The 19,561-nt window shown below is 38.5% G+C and overlaps 2 protein-coding genes across 5 annotated transcripts in view; one reads left to right on the forward strand and one right to left on the reverse strand.

Annotated features, from left to right (window-relative positions):
* Window positions 1-226: 226 nt before the first annotated feature.
* CCDC59 (coiled-coil domain containing 59) lies at window positions 227-6,454 on the reverse strand. The gene is made up of 4 exons (XM_043880572.1): window positions 6,304-6,454; window positions 3,729-4,041; window positions 2,332-2,425; window positions 227-726 (listed from the first exon to the last, which is right to left on the reverse strand). Exons 1-4 carry the CDS (start codon window positions 6,452-6,454, stop codon window positions 565-567), a joined length of 720 nt encoding a protein of 239 aa, XP_043736507.1. The 3' UTR covers window positions 227-564.
* Window positions 6,455-6,643: 189 nt separating this feature from the next.
* Window positions 6,644-19,561, forward strand: part of METTL25 (methyltransferase like 25) — a 294,875-nt gene continuing 281,957 nt past the window's right edge. For all 4 annotated transcript variants that reach the window (XM_043880571.1, XM_043880569.1, XM_043880568.1 and 1 more), the window contains exon 1: window positions 6,644-6,887. In XM_043880571.1, coding sequence (XP_043736506.1) covers window positions 6,644-6,887 — 244 coding nt within the window. The remainder of the gene's footprint in view (window positions 6,888-19,561) is intronic.

A 19,561-nucleotide genomic window follows, 5' to 3' on the forward strand; every position in this document is an offset into this window, starting at 1 on the left:
ACTATAATACGGTGCATAGAATATAATATGGTGTATAGAATATACATATATATATATATAAAATATGGTGTATAGGATCAAACCCCTATAAAATGTACTGAAGATAAAACAAAGTTCAAGGGGGGTCTCTGCCTCCTTCAGGATTCCATAATTATAGAATTTTAAAACCGTAACAGTTCACTGCTAAACTTAAACATTTATTGAAATGATCTGTTGAAAGCTTTTCTCCCTTACTTTCAAAACTTTATTTCATCTGAATTTCATACGGTACAAAATTATTACATGCTTGAACTTGTCGTGCAAATAGCAGGTTCTTTCAGTTCTTAAGGGCAACCTTCCTACAGTGGCAAATAAATAAAAATCAAATCATACATAATGTAGAGCATATATAGAAAGTTTTCTTTTATAAAAACAAAAATATTTGGACATCTTATATTTAATATAGCTTAGCCATTTAGTTTATGTTGACAAATTTAGTTACATGTTAGGAGGGACACTCCATATACAAAAGAACTCAATAGTAAGCATATAATTTAACGGCTGATTAGTCAGGCAACAACTGACTTAATTTTTTTCTTGTATTTTTTTTAGAAGATACTCCATTTGTAAATTCAAGTTTGGTTGGCCCTTTTTAGTCTTTTTGCTCAGTATTTTGAACACTTCCATTTTCTTCTTCTTGTAGAGCCCTTGAGCTTCTTCTCTCTCTTGTTTTCTCCTCTCAAATTCCTGAAATTATTAATGTATGTAATTTTCATTAGTGACAAACAGTAGATATTGTTCACAATTCTGTTGAGATAGCTATCACCACGCAAACACTTCAAGGCCTGTCCTAATTTTTCAAAATGTGAAATGCCACTAGTAATCACAGGAGTGTACTCTCTACCTTTACACGATCATATGTGCTACAGCATAGCATAATGCAAAATTACTTAACAATTTTAATTTTGCATATGAATAAAATCAAAGCACAAAGAGAGAAGGCACATTTAATAATTGCATCATTTAATTAGATCCATTAAAGAGTCAGAAGTGACTTTACTGAAATCATTTCTAGAATATCTGGCATTCTTTTAAATTTGCCATCTGACAGGTTTAATTCAAGAAGTATTTCAATTCAAGAAGTACTTACTGACTGTACACTGTATATATGTAAAATATTGTGCTAGATATTATGAGTTTGATTATTTAAGAATTATCATGTTCATCTGATTTGCTAAGATCAAGACTTAAATTCATTTGCACTTAAAGAAAAATAACTCAAAGTTATATAGATCTGAAAAGTACTACTTAAAATACTATATTCTTATATATAAAAGTTCTTGAAATAATACAATATGTGCAGTTTTTCAACTTCCCCTGTAACACATATAGCTTCCATATGACAGCCTTACATTTGTATGATGACATAATTAACAAAGTGCTTTTCACATACATTACATAATTATATATATCAATATACTATATTTTAATATGTAACAGAATTTTTTTTAATGTTGTATGTTTTACAGTATAATGGCTCTTATTTCATCTGATATACTATTTATAAAGATGGCAGTATCAGAAGGTTGGTTTAAAAAGCAAAGTATACTGTAACAGTCTATGAAACAGAGGTTTAGTTTTTCCATGGAGAAATATTCCTACTTCACTCTAGTCTGCCATCAGTTTAAAAATAATCAAATAAAATTTACATGTTAAACCTCCAGATTTCTTAATTACACAGTCTGTAAAACTAACACATACAAGAAATTATATGTCAGCACCAACTTGGGGGTCTTTTTGACTGACGTGCTAACCTTTTTAATGTGACAGATTAATAGAGCTTTAATGTAAGAAATATGAATTAACCACAGATAAACAATTTTGCTGAAGCTGCACATGGCTTTGTTCTACTCATTTTTAAAAAGCTATTATAATTGTGGGTTTATGAATGATAACAAAGCATGGTAACTTACTGCTAAGTTAATCTAGTAGGGTTTTTAATGAGCAAGAAAAACTCTTTACAATATTATTTTATTCTTATACCTCCCTCTGACTTCTACTTGCTTTCACGTAAATTTATAAAAATCTATATATTTTAGTAGTTCTCAAATTTTATTATGTATAATCTCTTGAGGCAATTGTTAAAAAATGACTATTACTATCACCTCTCAAGGGTAATATAAACAATGGAGGAATCAGAATGTTGAAATTCGCCAGCTCCTCTCAGATTATTCATTTACCCAGTAAATATTTACAGATGGGCATACTATGGGCCCCATATTTAGAAGATAAGCTTACATATACACTTAGGATAAAGAAAAATGAATCTAAATGTTTTAAAATGGATCTTACTTGTTTCTTAGCAGCTCGCTTGGCTTGTATCTGCTCATATTCTTCCTGCGCTTTTTGATTCGATGTTTTCTTTTTCTTTGGAATATTAATGGAGCTTCGCAAGATAAATGAAAACAAATCATAAGTATTAAAAATAATATAACCAAAATTATGACAAAATTACATCAAATATAGTACTTATTAGTTAAATTTCACTAATTCAACTTAAGGCAGGGGGAGAGACATTGAAAGAAAGACATTAAATCTTGCTAGTAAGATGTCCAAATAACATTACAATTTTTGTTATACCTTTCAAGATATGAGTGAGTGAGTGAAGTCGCTCAGTCGTGTCCAACTCTTTGCGACCCCATGGACTGTAGCCTACGAGGATCCTCAGTCCATGGGATTCTCCAGGCAAGAATGCTGGAGTGGGTTGCCATTTCCTTCTCCAGGGGATCTTCCCAACCCAGGGATCGAACCCTGGTCTCCCACATTGTAGGCAGAAGCTTTACCGTCTGAGCTACCAGGGAAGCCCTTTTCAAGATATAGAAGGTGATAAATATAGAGTCTTGGAGAAATAGTTCAACCAGAGAAAATACAGAAAGTTCTGAAAGGTCCTAAAATGTTTAAAAGAGTAAACCAGCATATGAATGGTAGAAATGACAGACTGCAAAGGCATTAAATTGAAGGATGTTATGAAGGACGTTATGGGTGTACATGAACTTTAATCCCAAAGTTTTCTGACCAACTTGTCTCTATTCCATTTCATTTGTTTAACTGCAATCAAGTCTATGTTCTCTGGGGGAAAAAAATCCATATTAACAATAGTAGTAGTAGTATTAGTAGCAATTAACAGTCATATACCACTTCCCATGTACCAAATGCCTTTTTAAGGACCATATATAAATGAAGTCATTTAATCATCACAACATCATGAGATAGGTCAGGGATATCATCGTCTTATATAAATAATCCATCCTAGGGTGTGCAACATGGTAGCTGTAAATCACATACTTACTATTATTATTCCCATTTTAAAGAAGAGGACACTGGACACCAACATATTAAAGCCAACTCCAGCGTCTATGATGCACTACACTATAATGCCTCTCAAAAGCTGGATTTTTAAAAACATAAATAGCAAGTGTTAACCATGGTCCAAATAAATGTACTTGAGAGGCTTAAATCTAAAACCCAGATCTCTTAATTTCATTCCATTGTTTATTAAGCTTACCTAACATAACTCAATCATTTAAGTTAACAAAAAAGCCTCCATGAAAATATTTTCACATAGTCACTTTTGACTTCTGAAATGCCCTATGGCAAATTCCCATTACTATAGAAACTGTTCTACAATCTCTTTCATAAAATGCTACTTACATCCACAAAAAAGAATTTCAAAGGATTGTAATACCTACTTTATTTTTATGCTACACTGTTCTTCTGGCTGAGGCTGCTCAATGCTACAGTGTTCTTCAGACAAAGCCTGGTCATTGCTACCTTGGTCTTCTGGCAAAGGCTGATCAACTTGTTCTTCTAACAGAGGCTGGTTAGCTTTTCTAAGCTGCTTCCTGAGTCTTTCCTCTTCAGCTAAATAAAGATGTTTCAGATGATCAGGATACCAATCTGTGAAGGGGGATTCACTTGGTGTTTGAGACTTCTTTTCCCTCCGGAGTAATTTCTTATAAGTTTGCTGAATCTTGAGTTTTCTTCGAAATGCAAAGCCTTGTCCTGTTGAAAAATACATCAGTCTTGAATTACTTTCTAAGAAAACATTGCATGAAAAATGCAGTTGTTAATTTAAAACAGAAAACTTTTTACACCATCATGTTCAGATGCTAGATTTCATTATGTTTTGCTTTAAAATGTTATTTCAAGAAAAGAAGTTCAAGCTACTGGAATAAATAGTATCTTGGTCCTTTACAAAAAGACTAACAGAAGTTGAGAAGAACTCAAGTGAGACTCTCAAAGAAGGAAAAACAACTAGAGTGTTGCACAACTCCAATTTATTGTACTCATAAATTAAACAGATGCATTAATTCATCTAAACACTTAATCTAGGTCTTCAATAAATACCAAAGTGGGGGAGGGGAACCCTCACTTCTATTCGACAGTATCTGAACCGAGAACTCCCAGATTGTTCAAGTTGGACTCAGAAAAGGCAAAGGAACCACAGATCAAATTGCCAACATCAACTGGATCAGAGAAGAAGCAAGATAATTCCAGAAAAACATCTACTTCTGCTTCATTGACAACACTAAAGCCTTTGACTGTGTGGATCACAACTGGAAAATTCTTCAAAAGATGGGAATACCAGACTACCTTACCTGCCTCCTGACAAACCTGTACGCAGGTCAAGAAGCAAGTTAGAAATGGACACGGAAAAATGGACTGTTTCCAAATTGGGAAAGAAGTATGTCAATTATGTACATCGTCACCCTGCTTATTTAACTTATATGCAGAGTACATCACATGAAATGCTGGGCTGGAGGAAGCACAAGCTGGAATCGAGACTGCCAGGAGAAATATCAATAATCTCAGATATGCAGATGACATCACCCTTAGGGCAAAAAGCAAAGAGGAACTAAACAGCCTCTTGATGAAGGGAAAAGAGGAGAGTGAAAAGGCTGGCTGAAGATTCAACATTCAAAAAATTAAGATCATGGCATCCGGCCCCATCACTTCATGGCAAATAGATGGGGAACAACGGAAAACAGTGACAGACTTTATTTTCTTGGGCTCCAAAATCACTGCAGATAGTAACTGCAGCCATGAAACTGAAAGGGAATTAAAAGACGCTTACTCCTTGGAAGAAAAGCTATGACAAACCTAGACAGCATATTAAAAGGCAGAGACATTACTTTGCGGACAAAGGTCCATCTAGTGAAAGCTATCGTTTTTCCAGTAGTCATGTACGGATGTGAGAGCTGGACCATAAAGAAGGCTGCGGTTGAAGAAGTGATGCTTTTGAACACCTATGGTGTTGGAGAAGACTCTTCAGCATCCTCTGGATTGCAAGGGTATCAAACCAGTCAACCCTAAAGGAACAGAACCCTGAATATTCGTTGGAAGGACTGACACTGAAGCTCAAGCTCCAATACTCTGGCCACCTGCTGTGAAGAGTTGACTCACAGAAAAGACCCTGATGCTGGGAAATATTAAAAAGGGGACGACAGAGAACAAGATGGCAGGATGGCATCACCAAGTTTGAGCAAGCTCGGGGAGATGATGAAGGACAGGGAAGCCTGGCGTGCTGCAGTCCATGAGGTCGCAAAAAGTCAGACACAATTGAGTTAACAACCCACTCCAGTATTCTGGACTGGAGAATTCCATGGACAGAAGAGCCTGGCAGGCTACAGTCCATGGGGTCGCAGAGTCAGACATGACTGAGAGACTTTCACTTCACTTCACATCTATTATTTTACCTTAGAAAACTACCCTATGACTGATTTTTTAAAAGTAATTCAACATTAACCAGGTTAGATGGTACTGTATGACTTTCTCAACAGCAATTATCAGAAAACTGTACTTATTTAAGATTTATGTATTCCATATGGGATTTAAGGGTACTTACTGATGGCAAAATAAGACGAAAAATACAAACTAAAGAAAAGTAATAAAGATAGCAAGAGAAAAATAAACGGTTCTGTGATATTTTTAATTAGTAAGGGTGCGAAACGGTAAATTTCTGGCTTGCCTTCTAGTCTTTACTGTAATACATGCAGGTTTCATGGGGAAAATGTAAAGGAAAGAGTTCTGATATTTAAAAAATGAGCGTTAAGTCGAGAAAAATGTTTAAAGATTTAGAGTGAGCAACACTTCCTCGCTTTCTCATCCAGAGCTCTGAAAACCCCACGGCTTCAGCGAACAGATATCCTGGCTCCAAGTAGGGCCGGGTCTGGTTCCTAAATCCTTCCCAGCTTGGGAGGATGCCGTATCCGAAGATTTCGCAGGGCCGAGAACTTGTAAAAGGCTGCCTTCTTACATACATACCTTCTCGAACGCTCCCCGAAAAGGCTTGCAGATGATTAGGTCGCCACGTTTTCCGTTTCACATTCTTATTTCTGAATTCAACCTGTGAAATTCCTCCAGGCGTCCCCAAACTCCCTGTCCGCCCCCTTCGTGCCGGCCACACGGGCGCCATGGCACATCAACCAAGGCGCAGGAAAAACACGACGGACTCAGTCAAAATACGTCATCAGGCAGAAGCAATCCATCCGCCTACCCAAAAATCCACATCTGAGTTCTACTTATCCGGCCTTTCCTGCTTCCCACCGAGCGCTTGCCTCGCGGCCACGTTTGCGCCACCTACAGTCCGGGAGGGTGGGGCGTCATGGCTGCTTCTGGCCAGCTCCCGGTGACCCAGGACCTGTCCTCGTTACGTGCCAAGTTGCAGAAGCTGCTGCGGTTCCTGAGGGAAGCCCTGCCCATTTCTAATGCACATACGGTGGACTTCTACACGGAGTCTGTGTGGGAAAAACTGGTTGACTTGCCCCCAGAGACGGTGCTGTCGGCGCTCAGGACGTCCGCGGCGGCGTCAGAGGCGTGCCCCCTAGAGGAAGCCGGGAGAATGTCAGGTGAATGGCGGGTGGGCGGGGCGGGCCCGAAGGCGGGGAGAGACCCCGGGCCCTGGGTGGCGTGCCGGGTCGCGGAAGTCGAGCAGACGCCTGTGCGGGCGGGGAGCGGGCCGGAGCGGATCACTGGGTGGGGAGGAGCGCAGCCGCTTTCCTCCCTCGTGGTACCGTGGCGCCTGAACTCGCCTGTCGGAACTCCAGTCTTCCCCGGGTGCTTTTGTATTTCCACAATTTAAAAAGAGCAAGAAACAGTGCTAGAACCTTGCTTTAGTAATTCAACAGTAATTATTTTGATTGGAGGGAAACGCGGAACAGTGCTTACAGATTCCGTGTGAAAACACAGCAGGAGATGTCATCACCTAACGTGATGAACAGAGACGTTACTTTGCCAACAAATGTCCGTCTAGTCAAGGCTCTGGTTTTTCCAGTGGTCATGTATGGATGTGAGAGTTGGGCTATAAAGAAAGCTGAGCGCCGAAGAATTGATGCTTTTGAACTGTGGTGTTGGAGAAGACTCTTGAGAGTCCCTTGGACTGCGAGGAGATCCAACCAGTCCATCCTAAAGGAGATCAGTCGTGGGTGTTCATTGGAAGGACTGATGTTGAAGCTGGAACTCCAATATTTGGGCCACCTGATATGAAGAGCTGACTCATTGGAAAAGACCCTGATGCTGGTCTTGGGGGCAGGAGGAGAAAGGGACAAAAGAAGATGAGGTGGTTGAATGGCGTCACCAACTCAATGGACATGAGTTTGGGTGGACTCCGGGAGTTGGTGATGGACAGGAAGGCCTGGCGTGCTGCGGTTCATGGGGTCGCAAAGAGTAGGACACGACTGAGCGACTGAACTGAAACTGAACCGTGAGTCTTTTGGATTCTTGATTAAGATCATTTCAAATGGTGATTATGACCAAGAAGAAAATGTGAAGTCGCCCAGTGGTGTCCGACTCTTTGAGACCCTAATGGACTGCTGCACACCTCCCTGTCCCTCACCGTCTCCTCAAGTTTGCCCAAGTTCATGATCCTTGCATTGGTGATGCCATCAAACCGTCTCACTCTCTCCCCTGGCCTACTGCCTTCAGTCTTTCCCAGCATCAGGGTCTTTTCCAATGAGTCAGCTCTTTGCTTAAGATGGCCAAAGTCTTGGAGCTTCCGCTTCAGCATCAGTCCTTCCAGTGAGTATTCAGGGTTGATTTCCTTGAAGATTGACTGGTTTGATCTCCTTGCGCTCCAAGGGACTCTGAAGAGCCTTATCTAGCACCACAGTTGGAAGGCATCAATTGTTTGGCGCTCTGCCTTCTTTGGGGTCCAGCTCTCACAACTGTGTATGTTCACTGGGAAGACCATAGCCTTGACTGTTAAGGGACCTTTGTGGGCAAAGTGATGTCTCTGCTTTTTAATATAATGTCTAGGTTTGTCATAGCTTTCCTTCCAAGGAGCAAGCGTCTTTTAATTTCATGGCTGCCGTCACCATCCGCTGTGATTTTGGAGCCCAAAAAATTAAAGTCTGTCACTGTTTCCATTTTCGCCCATCTATTTGATGGGACTGGATGCCGTGAGCTTTAATTTTTGAATGTTGAGTTTTAAGTCTATTCAACAATAATAGACTCTAGATCAGGATATTCACTTTTGAAATGTATCTTACCCTGTTATATTTTTTTTATGTAAGATAGTCAATTCTACAAATGGTCAGCTGCCTCTAGTATTAAAAATGATTTTTATAATGTATGTTTGTAAAATAATATTAATTTTTGTGTAAAGATTGTGAAAAGATGGACATTCTCTCCATTGTTTTATGAGATTTATTATTTGTGACAAAGAAGTACATTTATGGCTCTTTGACCAGATTTATATCTTACTAAAGAATTGTTAGCCACCCTGTAGGGTGTAATTTAGCTGTTAAATTTTTAGACTGTTTAGTCAGACAGGGTACAGATTCCAGTTCTACCCGCTCTGTTATCTCAGGGAAGTTTGTTCATTCATTCATTCAGGGAACATTTACTTAGTGCCTGCTGTGCGCCAGTACTTTTCTAGGAGCTAGTTTCGGTGTGGAGGAGGTGCGGGTGGAAGCAGGAAGACAAGCCGGAAGGCTATTAAAATAGTCCAGGATGGACTTCAGATAATGGCCAGTTGAAGAGATCAGGCAGTTTCTCCAGCAGATAGCCATGACAAACACTGACTAGATTATTAAAGACAATCTTTGGAAGTCTCTAGAAGATGACCAAACAGGGACAGAAGTATGAGAAGAGTTTGTCTTGAGAGATTGCTACTGATTGGGAAGAACTGTTGAATTCATGACTTTCTTGCGGGTTGTAAATGGAAAATGACATCCTTCCCAGCCCAAGATGGTCATGACAGAGTTCAGATCAGAGCAGATGGGAATTGAAGAAGCGCCTTCTGGAAGGAGGGCCACAGAAGGACTGAGATCTAAGATATGAATGGAAACCTGAATCACCAGACTGCACCCACCCACCCACACACCGTTGACCCAGAGAGTCCCACAAAAACGCTGCCAAAGCTGGGGGGATGGTGACCCCTGGAAAGACAGAGCTACCGGGGAGATGTGCAGGCTTGCTGCAACTTTGACAGAGTGTGTTCCCCAAAGTGTACACAGCTTGGGTAGCAAAAATCGAAAGCCTGTTTGAATTCCTGTATCAAAGGGCAGAATTCGGGGCTGGTGGGATGGCTGGAAACTTGGGCTGGGTTGCCTTGGGAGCAAACTTAACCACAGAGAGATTGAAACTCCGCCCCCCCCCCCCACCCCGACCACCCCCAATCTGACTGTCACGTGTACCCAAGTCTTTATCTGCTGCTGAACTGGGCAGGCCCGGGATATGCTGGGGAGAGGGTGCTGTGAATCAGCAGCTGCGCAGAGACGCGGGCTGCTGCATGGGGAAGGGCAGACAGATTTCAGCGTGGGGCCAAGCAAGTTCACTTCTCTCAGTACAGCATCTGAATCCTTAGGGAAATAAAACAGATCCCCTGCAGTAAGTTACCCACAATGATGCTTTTCAACCAAAAACTGCTCTGTGCAGAGAAAAAGTGTGAGTCCTGCTCAAAACACTGATTGCACGTGAGCCCTGGTGCTCACCGTAAGTAGCTGTGTTCAGCGAAGAAAAAGTGTGACCCCAGGTGGGGCAAATAAGTTAATGGGAGCCGACCCTGATTGGGCTCAGATGTTGGATTTAGGTGGCTATTATCAATATGTTCAAAGAAGCAGAACAAAGTAGCCTAATAATTAAGGGAAACACAATAATTGTATGACCTCTCATAATTCTTTTAGTTGGAAGAGTACACACTCATTGATCCATAGTTATATTAATATTACACAGTGTTACATGTTTTCTGTTGCTGATAACACGCTCACACACCGTTTCTGTGGGTCAGCAATTCAGGAGCAGATGGACTGGCGGATGGAGCTTAGGGTCTCATGGTTTCACAGTCAAGATGTTGCAGCTGCTGAAGGCTTGATGGGAATTGGAGAGCTTGCCTCCACAGTGTCTCACTCACAGAGGTGACTGGCTGGTGCTGCCTGTCGGGACAAGGCCTCTGCTGCTCGGCACGCGAGCCTCTCCCTGGGGCTGCTTCCGTGGGAGCTGCTGTGTTTGCAGATGTTTTTGTTCCTGTCTGTGCTCAGGATCGTGGACTTGGCCTGGTCGCAGACTTGGTCTGCTCTTGGGGTACTGTACATGTTTTCACGTTTAAGAGGGAAGCGTGTGGTCTGTGCCGCTGCCAGCCCAGCTATGAGTTGCTCTCTGTCACAGCTGATTGCTATGGTCATTTTTTTTCTTTTTCAAAGGAAAATTACCTGTCTTACAAAGGTGTAGTAAAGATGAAAGATGATGAGATCTGGCTCCTGATACAGAACTGGAAATATAGCATGAATTCAACAAATTGTGGCTAATAAATGATGAGGGTTGTGGTAATGATGATTGTGATGGTGATGATTTAATAGGTCTTTCTTTCCTTAGAAAAAAAAATAGATTGTCAAGAACCTCTGGAAATGTATATGCTCCTATAGCAACCTGTATATTTCATATATTAACATGTCATGTGGTTTTCATTGTCCACTGACTTCTTTGTGTCAGATTAAAAAACAAAAGTACAGCATTTGCCTTCTTTGTTTTTGTGTTCTTAGCACATTGAACAGTTTCTGGCATATAGATGAATAAATTATTCTTAAAGAATGAAGTGAAGCATAGATCTATAAAGAATGTTATCGAAGGCAGTTCTGGAAATATGGTACTGAACTAGATAGCTGTTATTTCTGATATTATATTTATCACCATTGTTTTTATATGGCTTATCCCAACTAATAGGCTTTATAACTTAACTTGAGAAGATAGAAAACAGTAACTATTCTTTCCCTCTGTGAAAATACAGTACTTGATTCAATACACTGAAGATTACAGAAAGATACCCTGGGAATCTGGGGATAAAATCAAGGCAGGAATCATTTCAGGCTAAATTTTTTTAAAGTTTATTACATATATAGGTGAGATTAACCATCTGCAGGAAAAAAAAAATCAGTAGTGATACCTTGTAAGTACTTTACTAATAAACAAGTGTTCTACATTTCATCTTGGGGATTAAGATTTTGTTTTACACACTTCAAGGGAACCAAACTTTTTTGGAAGTAATGATTATATATGTAAATCTGTAACATTCTCAAATGAATTATCTTTTGGTCTTCAGGAATTAATTGGTCTTCCTAAGTATAGAGAAATCTTTCAAAAGCGAAACAGAAGAGGTATTCTGATTTAGGATAGCCAAAATAGTTTATGAAACAGAAATAGATCAAGACTACACAGGCAGCTCAACCAGCTACCCAGCTTGATTAAGAATTTTTTAAGAATATCTGGCTTTATCTGCCCTAGTTGCAATTCTAAAATTAGGAAAGAGTGTCCTCTCAAATGAATGATATGGGCTATTGTTGTAAATGTATTTCTTACTGTAAATTAATAAATTATAAAGTCAGTTTCTTGTAAGTTTGCTTAGAATCACTTGTGGAAAACCCATTCAGCTTTAAGGAAATACAGTTCCTGTGCCTGTAAAGCCAGCCTCCGTGACTTTGCCAAAGCCCAGGGCTGCTCCGAGACTCTGCCTGAGCCTCCAGGGCCTCTCTTGACTCTTCTTTCGGCTGCTTGAGGCCATATGCAGCATCTCCTGTTTCTTCTTGTCATCACTCACATGATCCTTACCAGGCATGGGTGCTGAATAAATGTTTAGAATTGGTTCCTTTTGGTGAGCATCTGCATAATTAATTTACTATCATTTGAACTGAACGACACAGGAAGTTTTTGCCTACGATAGATTATGTCATTGAAGTTTCCCTTAAATTATTTTTATTGCATCTCAATAGATTAAATTGCTTCTTGGCCATTCTAAGTATTTTTTGTTGTTGGTGGTGATGGTGGTGATTATGGTGCATTAAAATTACACTCACATTTAATTTGAAACACATGAAACAAAAGCATATTGGAAATAGAAAGTGAGAACAGCAGAGAAATAATTAGTGTCATCTGTTTTACTCTGTTGTGTTTATCTTTTCACTCTCCATATGTATTTTACTGAACTCTGTTCTCCCTTTTCATGTTTCTTGGATCTTTTTAGGAGACTTCAAGTGTGGACATAATTTCACAGGACAAAATGATAGTGGCAAGTGTCAGCCCAGTTTCTTGGGTTGCTACTATCTTTGTGTGTTAAGAGTGAACAAAAATGCAAACACATCTGTGGGAATGTGTTTGGATATTGGTCATCATTTTTAACTTAGTCGATGTATAGAAAGTACTTCTGATTGTTCCTTTTAGATGGGGCCATTTAGAACTTGAATTTAAAAAAAAGAAAAAGAACTTGAATTTATTTTCTAGTTTTTAACGGTTACCCTCCTCCCCCCCGGTCACCCAGGTTCTGATTTCCATCATAATTCAGGTATAAATAAACTGAGTAAAACAAAGTTTATGGAGAGTCCTCTTATCTATGGCAGTTTTCTCCGTCAGCCTACTCAAATTATATTTAGCCAATCTGAATAAATTTAAGTGTCTTCCATTTATCTAGATACTTATATTATTTGTTTGAATTATCAAATCATTAACCTTTCACTGGAAATGTGCTATTGTGGTAACCTGTCTTCATGGTTTTATCATGATTTAAATTCTTAAGTTGAATTAAAAAAAAAAAAACTTGCCTAGAAGGCTTCCTATCTAATGGGGTCTACATGTATTTTTTGTTTTTTCACCTCTTCACTTCAGTGATTAAAAAGGTTCTCTATAAATGACATTAGCAATCTTCTTGTTACGTAGGCTCATAATCTGCCAGCTCTTCTTCCTCCGTTTCTCATGCATCTGCTGCTTCCCACAGCAAATAGTTCAGCTTCCTCCTTTTTCAATCTTGTGACAAAATTTTAGCAATAACTTCCAAATTGTTCTTGCTTTCAGACTATTTCAATTGCTTCTCCATTCAAACTGCTTTCCAGTGATCTTCCAGAATCATAGTTCTCATCTTGTTATTCTTTTACTCAAAAGTCATCTAGTGGGTCTTCATTTCCTGCAAAACAAAGCTCTTCACCTTCGATGTTATCTACTATCTTTTTTCCAGCTGGAACCTCAGCTGATAGTGTAAGCAAATAGGAGAAGCATGTACAGAATATGGGTTTTGTGATTGTCACATACAGCTTTGAATCCTTTCTCTGTTACTCTAGAGCTGTGTAATCTTGTGTGGGCTTCCCTGGTAGCACAGACGGTAAAGAGTCTGCCAGCAGTGTGGGGGACTGGGGTTCCATCCCTGGGTTGGGAAGAGCCCCTGGAGAAGGAAATGGCAACCCACTCCAGTATCCTTGCCTGAAAAATTCCATGGACGGAGTAGAATCTTGTGTGAATTAGTAAAGCTTTTGAGCCTCAGTTTCTTCATTTGAAAAATGGAAATCATAATTACTGTCTGAAAGGGTTGTGTAGAAGTTAATGAGATACCTGTGAAAACCTCGCACATAACTGAGTGAGCATTTAATAAACATTAGCCATTATTTCCATATTTTGCTTTCCTCACATAGAGGTGAATAGGCTGAGATTCAGAAGACTGGGTTCTAGTTCATAGCTGACTCTGATTAGCTGTGTGTCTTGCACAGGGCAATTTGATCTCTGGTTCCTCTGGCTTTTCTAAAACCAGCTTGAACATCTGGAAGTTCATGGTTCATGTATTGCTGAAGCCTGGCTTGGAGAATTTTGAGCATTACTTTACTAGTGTGTGGGATGAATGCAAGTGTGTGGTAGTTTCAGCATTCTTTGGCATTGCCTTTCTTTGGGATTGAATGAAAACTGACCTTTTCCAGTCCTATGGCCACTGCTGAGTTTTCCAAATTTGCTGGCATATTGAGTGCAGCACTTTCACAGCATCATCTTTTAGGATTTGAAATAGCTCAACTGGAATTCCATCACTTCCACTATCTTTGCTCGTAGTGATGCTTCCTACCTAAGGTGTTCATTGGAAGGACTGATGTTGAAGTTGAAACTCCAGTACTTTGGCCACCTGATGCGAAGAGCTGACTCATTTGAAAAGACCCTGATGCTGGGAAAGATTGAAGGCAGGAGGAGAGGGGGATGACAGAGGATGAGATGGCTGGATGGCATCACCGACTCAGTGGACATGAGTTTGGGTAAACTCCGGGAGTTGGTGATGGACAGGGAGGCCTGGTATGCTGTGGTTCATGGGGTCACAAAGAGCTGGACACGACTGAGCGACTGGACTGAACTGAACTTGCACAGGGCATTTAGTTGTGCAATGAGGAAGCATCAACTTCCTTATCTAAGGAGATACCTAGGGTGTGCATCAATAACTGAGGCAGAAGAAGAGCCAGCCTGTCTCATATGGCTATAAACATCTCTTGAATGACCTATATATACATATATGTATTTTTTTTTTTAGCTAACTCACACAAGTCTAGAATTGCAGCTTCTCTTAAAAGAAAAATAGAAGATGTGGCTCCCCAAAGTTCTAAAGATTATGGCTCTTGGTTTGTGGACTTCAGGCATTTTCCGTGTACCCCTGAAAATGCATTCAGGAGTTTGCTTCACATTCTCAAAGGAGACCAAGAACCAAAAATAACTATGGATCATCTGGGTAAAAGACATCTAGTGTTGCTTCTAGTGCACAAAATGTAATGACAAATTTTTTACCTCCAGATTTTATTAGTTCCTCTTGTTAAAGCCATGATCACAATGAAAGCCTGAGTCAAACTGAATTTTTTTTTTTAAAATCTTTATTGAATTTGTTACAGTATTGCTTTTGTCTTATGTTTTGATTTTTTGGCCATGAGGCATGTGAGATCTTAGCTCTTCACAGGGATCGAACTCGCAACCCTTGCGTTGGAAGGTAAAGTCTTAACCACTGAAGTCCCCAAGCTGAATCTTGAGATGAAAAAGCCTATAACCTAGTCATCACTGGGTCATGCCAATAAATGATTGAACTTCCCACATGAGTATGAGTTCCCACATGAACTTCCCAGGTCACCTTTGATTATGAAGATGACTGAAATAATACGATGTCAATTCTGGATTTCTAAGATACGTCTTCAACCAAAGAGGAAGGGACAGAGTATAAGGGGACACTATTACCAACACTTCTCTCAGTCATTCCCTCTCCCCCATTTATCTAATGCTTCTGCTGTCTTGTTGCCTGAATGTGCCATGCATTGTACCCCTCCCTAATTTTTTTCATGTAATTCTCTTTGCCTGGAACTCTCTCCTGGTACATTATCTATTTAACTTATGCTAAATCTATAACAGAACTAGTCATTTGTGTATTGTTTTATTCCTCCCTTTATTAGAGCACTTAGCGTGTTGTGTTGTAATGACATGTTTCCTTCAATCCTCCTATACTGTGCGTTCCGGTATCGTAAGGGCCACGCAGTAGGCTCTCATTAAATGTTTGTTGAATTTAATACGGTTAGATAAAGAGTGTATGGGCATTCCAGGTAGATAGAACAGTGCAAGCAAACAGGGAAGGTGGAAGACTGTAAAACATGGACAGTAGGAACATAAAACCAAGTATTCACAAATTTTTACATAGCTAAAGTCAGAATAAACTATTGCAGCCAGTATTCCAAACATGGAACATCTATCATGGAGATGTTTGGAATCATCCATCCATGGGGACACTGGTTAGGATCCCTTAGTGGTAGTCTAGAGATGAAGGATGTGCCTGGTTTAAGATGATGGCAATGAGAATACAAAGGAACTGGTAGTTTTAAAATATGTTATACAGAGAAAATCGGTAGTTCTGGGTGACTCTTATTTATATATGGTTCAAAGAAATGGGGAAATCAAAGATAATTTCAAGAGATTGATTGTGGGAATATCTTGAAGAATAATAATGAATGTTACTATTAGCAAAATTAGTAAAATCAGCTGAGGGAGCTGGTTGGGGAAATAATGCATTCAATTCTAGATATATTGTGTTTGAGGTCACCCAAATAGAGATATTTAAGGATTCACATTCATTGACCCCAACCATTCACATACCACCTTAGATTTTTAGAATTAGCTCCCATGTTTTATTTGAGTAGTGTAAATTATCACTGCTCTGGGCTACAAAGACCAGAAGTGACTAAAGCAAATTTAATTCTATTGATATTTGAGAGGAAGGGATGGGCAGTCCTTGAGCATCTCTTCTATGACTTCTGCAAGATCAGTATTCTTCAGAACTTGGTGTGGTCATTGATAGACTTAAGAATAGTTCTTAAGGTCTGTCTCTAAACTTCATGACCTCTGGGTGCCTGACTATTTTTGTAACCTAATTTATTTTTGCAAAAATTACTTAGCACCTTCTTGATTGTTGTTCAGTCACTCAGTCACATCTGACTCTTTGCAACTCCATGGGCTGCAGCATGCCAGGCTTCCCTCTACTTCTAAGTGTTAGTCTAAGCATCTTCTTAGACTTAACACTGTGCTAGGTGTTATGGGTGAATACGAAGATGTAGAAGGTATAATCTGTCTTCAAAAATTCACATTCCAATCAGGAAGGTAAAAGACATAGTACTTGTAGTACAAACCAGAATGGGAAGAGGAATGAAATATTCCTTTCTGTTGCAGAATTTTATTCTAGTTTCTTCCTATTTGATGTGGTCAGAGAATTAAATTATATTCTTTCTAGGTTAAGTGATACATGAAAATCTGCAGTCTGAGCACTGCCCAAGAAAATGCTTTGCAATCTTTAAGGTTTTTTTTAAAAATTACTTAATTTCCAGCTATGTGAGATTGCTTTTATCCAAAAGTAGTTGATTTCATATTCTAAATAAATTTTTCAACATTGTTTCTATTTGAAATGTTAAGTGTCCAGCTGTAAGTATTTGCGTTTTTGTGTTGTTTCACAGGTTAATTTTATAATTCTCCACAATAAAATTCTATTCTTCCCTTCCCCTCTACGCCCCTCACATGTCAAGCTGTTTCTCATCTGTTGTTTTTTTCTTTTCCATGTGTTTCTTAGGAATTTTTATGTTATTTTAATGACAATTGAAGTAATCTTCCATGACAGCTGTTTTTTAATTTAAAAATGGCAATATTTTTACAGTTTATTCAGAATTTCACCACCCATGGCTCTATCTTTGTCAACAGGTATTTCTCAAAAATTATTATTCTTAAGTGACTACTCTGTTGATGATGAAGGTGTTATCTAAATGCAGTGACTCTATCCTTTTGTCTACAAAGCTCCATTTATAAACTTTTCACACTCCTTAATACTTTATAATGTTTTCTACCAAAGACAGATTTAATAATGTAAATCACCTTTGTACTCCAATGTATGAAAAAAAGATATTTGGAAGTAAAATTTTGTTGTTATCTTAAAAAAATTTTTTTTTTTTTGGATCAGAAGGGTTGTTTTTAACCTCACAAACTTTAACAGTGTAATTTATTTCTATTTCTGCTTTTTTTTCCAATCTTGCTTTCTTCCTTCTTGTTCACCTAGTGTGTGAATTTTTTTTTTAATTTATATTTTCAGTCAAAAAGAAAATATGTGCTTCATTCTTCTGGATTAGGTGGTTGTATGTGTCATTTAGGCTATTCTGGAATTATGCAAAAAGATATCTACCTTGCCTTCATTAGAAATTGAAATTTAGATTGTGCACATTAAAACTATTTAGTGTGATTAACATATATTTTGTCAAATGAAACAGACTGACCTGTATGTTTTGGTAGCTCATATTATTTATGTTTTTTTGTTAGATGGTTGTTATCTAAAAAACTCAGACTAGTAACTTAGACCATCAAGAATAAGAGAAGATCTGCTTAATACTAGAAATACTGGAAAGAAAGGGATTATCTTTTCAGAGTTTGATTAATTTTAAAACTGTGAAATTTATATTAAGAATTAATAGCTCTATCAGTGACTAAAAGAATAATTTTAGGTTGTTTTAAATATTTAAAATGATCTCGAGAAGCCAGAGTAAAAGTACTAAATTGAATTGTCTGTTATAGTATTAACACTGGGCAAAGTAAAAGGTGAGGAAACAGTAAAAGATAGTGATTCTTAATCTCTTAGGTCACAAATCCCATTAAAAGGCTAATTCACATGAATGCTGTAGTACCTCTTCCTTAGGAAAAAGGCATATATGCTCACAAATAGGCATAAAACTTTACAGACGGCTTTAGGTGATTCATAAGCTTCTGTAGCTCTTAGACCTCAGGATAGGAACCATTGGTTGAAAGCATTTTTAGTATTATAAAATTTTTTTACTTCATCTTGATGTAGACCAGTGCTTATACTCATTCTTTTTTTCCTTGTCACTTTTTGTTCCTTATTATGATGTATATTTTCAGAATTTTCTTTAACTAACCTTTGTGAAGTTCTGAAACTTCCCATGTGAGGGAAACTGTATTTCAGATGTAACTGCAGAATATCTGACCAGTATCTTCAGGCAACGCCAATGACAATCACTGAAACTGAATTCTTCCTTTTATTTGATGATTAAAATCAGAATGGTGAATGTAAATGTAAAGTTAGGTGGGCATTTTTTGCTTATTCTCTATTCAGCAGCCGCCTTGAATAATGGCCCCTAAAGAATAAAATTGATCTGTTTTTTTAATGAATTATACACATCATTTATAAGAATTAAGTAAAGAGCATGATCTGCTGGAGTTATGGTAGGAACTAGATAAATTATATATTCAATGCAAATTCCTTTTGCACGTTCTTTTTGCTGGGCAAGTGATTATAAATGTATTCAGTTAAGAAATAGTAGAATAGACATCCATTTATTTTGTGCTAATGTTGAAATGGAGGTAATGGAATTTAGAATAAGAATAGCAGATAAAATTAAACTCAAGTTAATGAAATACACAATAGAGGAAAGTACAATTTTAAGGGAGAGGTGTGACTTTTTACCCTCTCAAAATTTCTTAGTAGCAATTTAATTATACTTACAATTACTGTTTACGCGGAACAAAAAGTCCTTTATTTTTCCTGCCTCAATAAAAAACAAGCTGGAAAGTCTTTTTTTTTATTCTTGAAAGCCTGGAAGTCTAGGCCCAAGTCAATGTGTGTATAGAAAGGAAATACTGGTCTTCTCCGTAAGAGATCAATAGCCGTGCTAGTTACTAAGATATTGCCATCCTCAAGGTATTGTGGGGCATTGGAGCTTACAGTGGTGCTCAGAAAACGGCAGCTGAAATAGGAAATGAGATGGCTGTG

The sequence above is a fragment of the Cervus elaphus genome, chromosome 3 (assembly GCF_910594005.1).
Source record: "Cervus elaphus chromosome 3, mCerEla1.1, whole genome shotgun sequence".
NCBI lineage: Eukaryota > Metazoa > Chordata > Mammalia > Artiodactyla > Cervidae > Cervus > Cervus elaphus.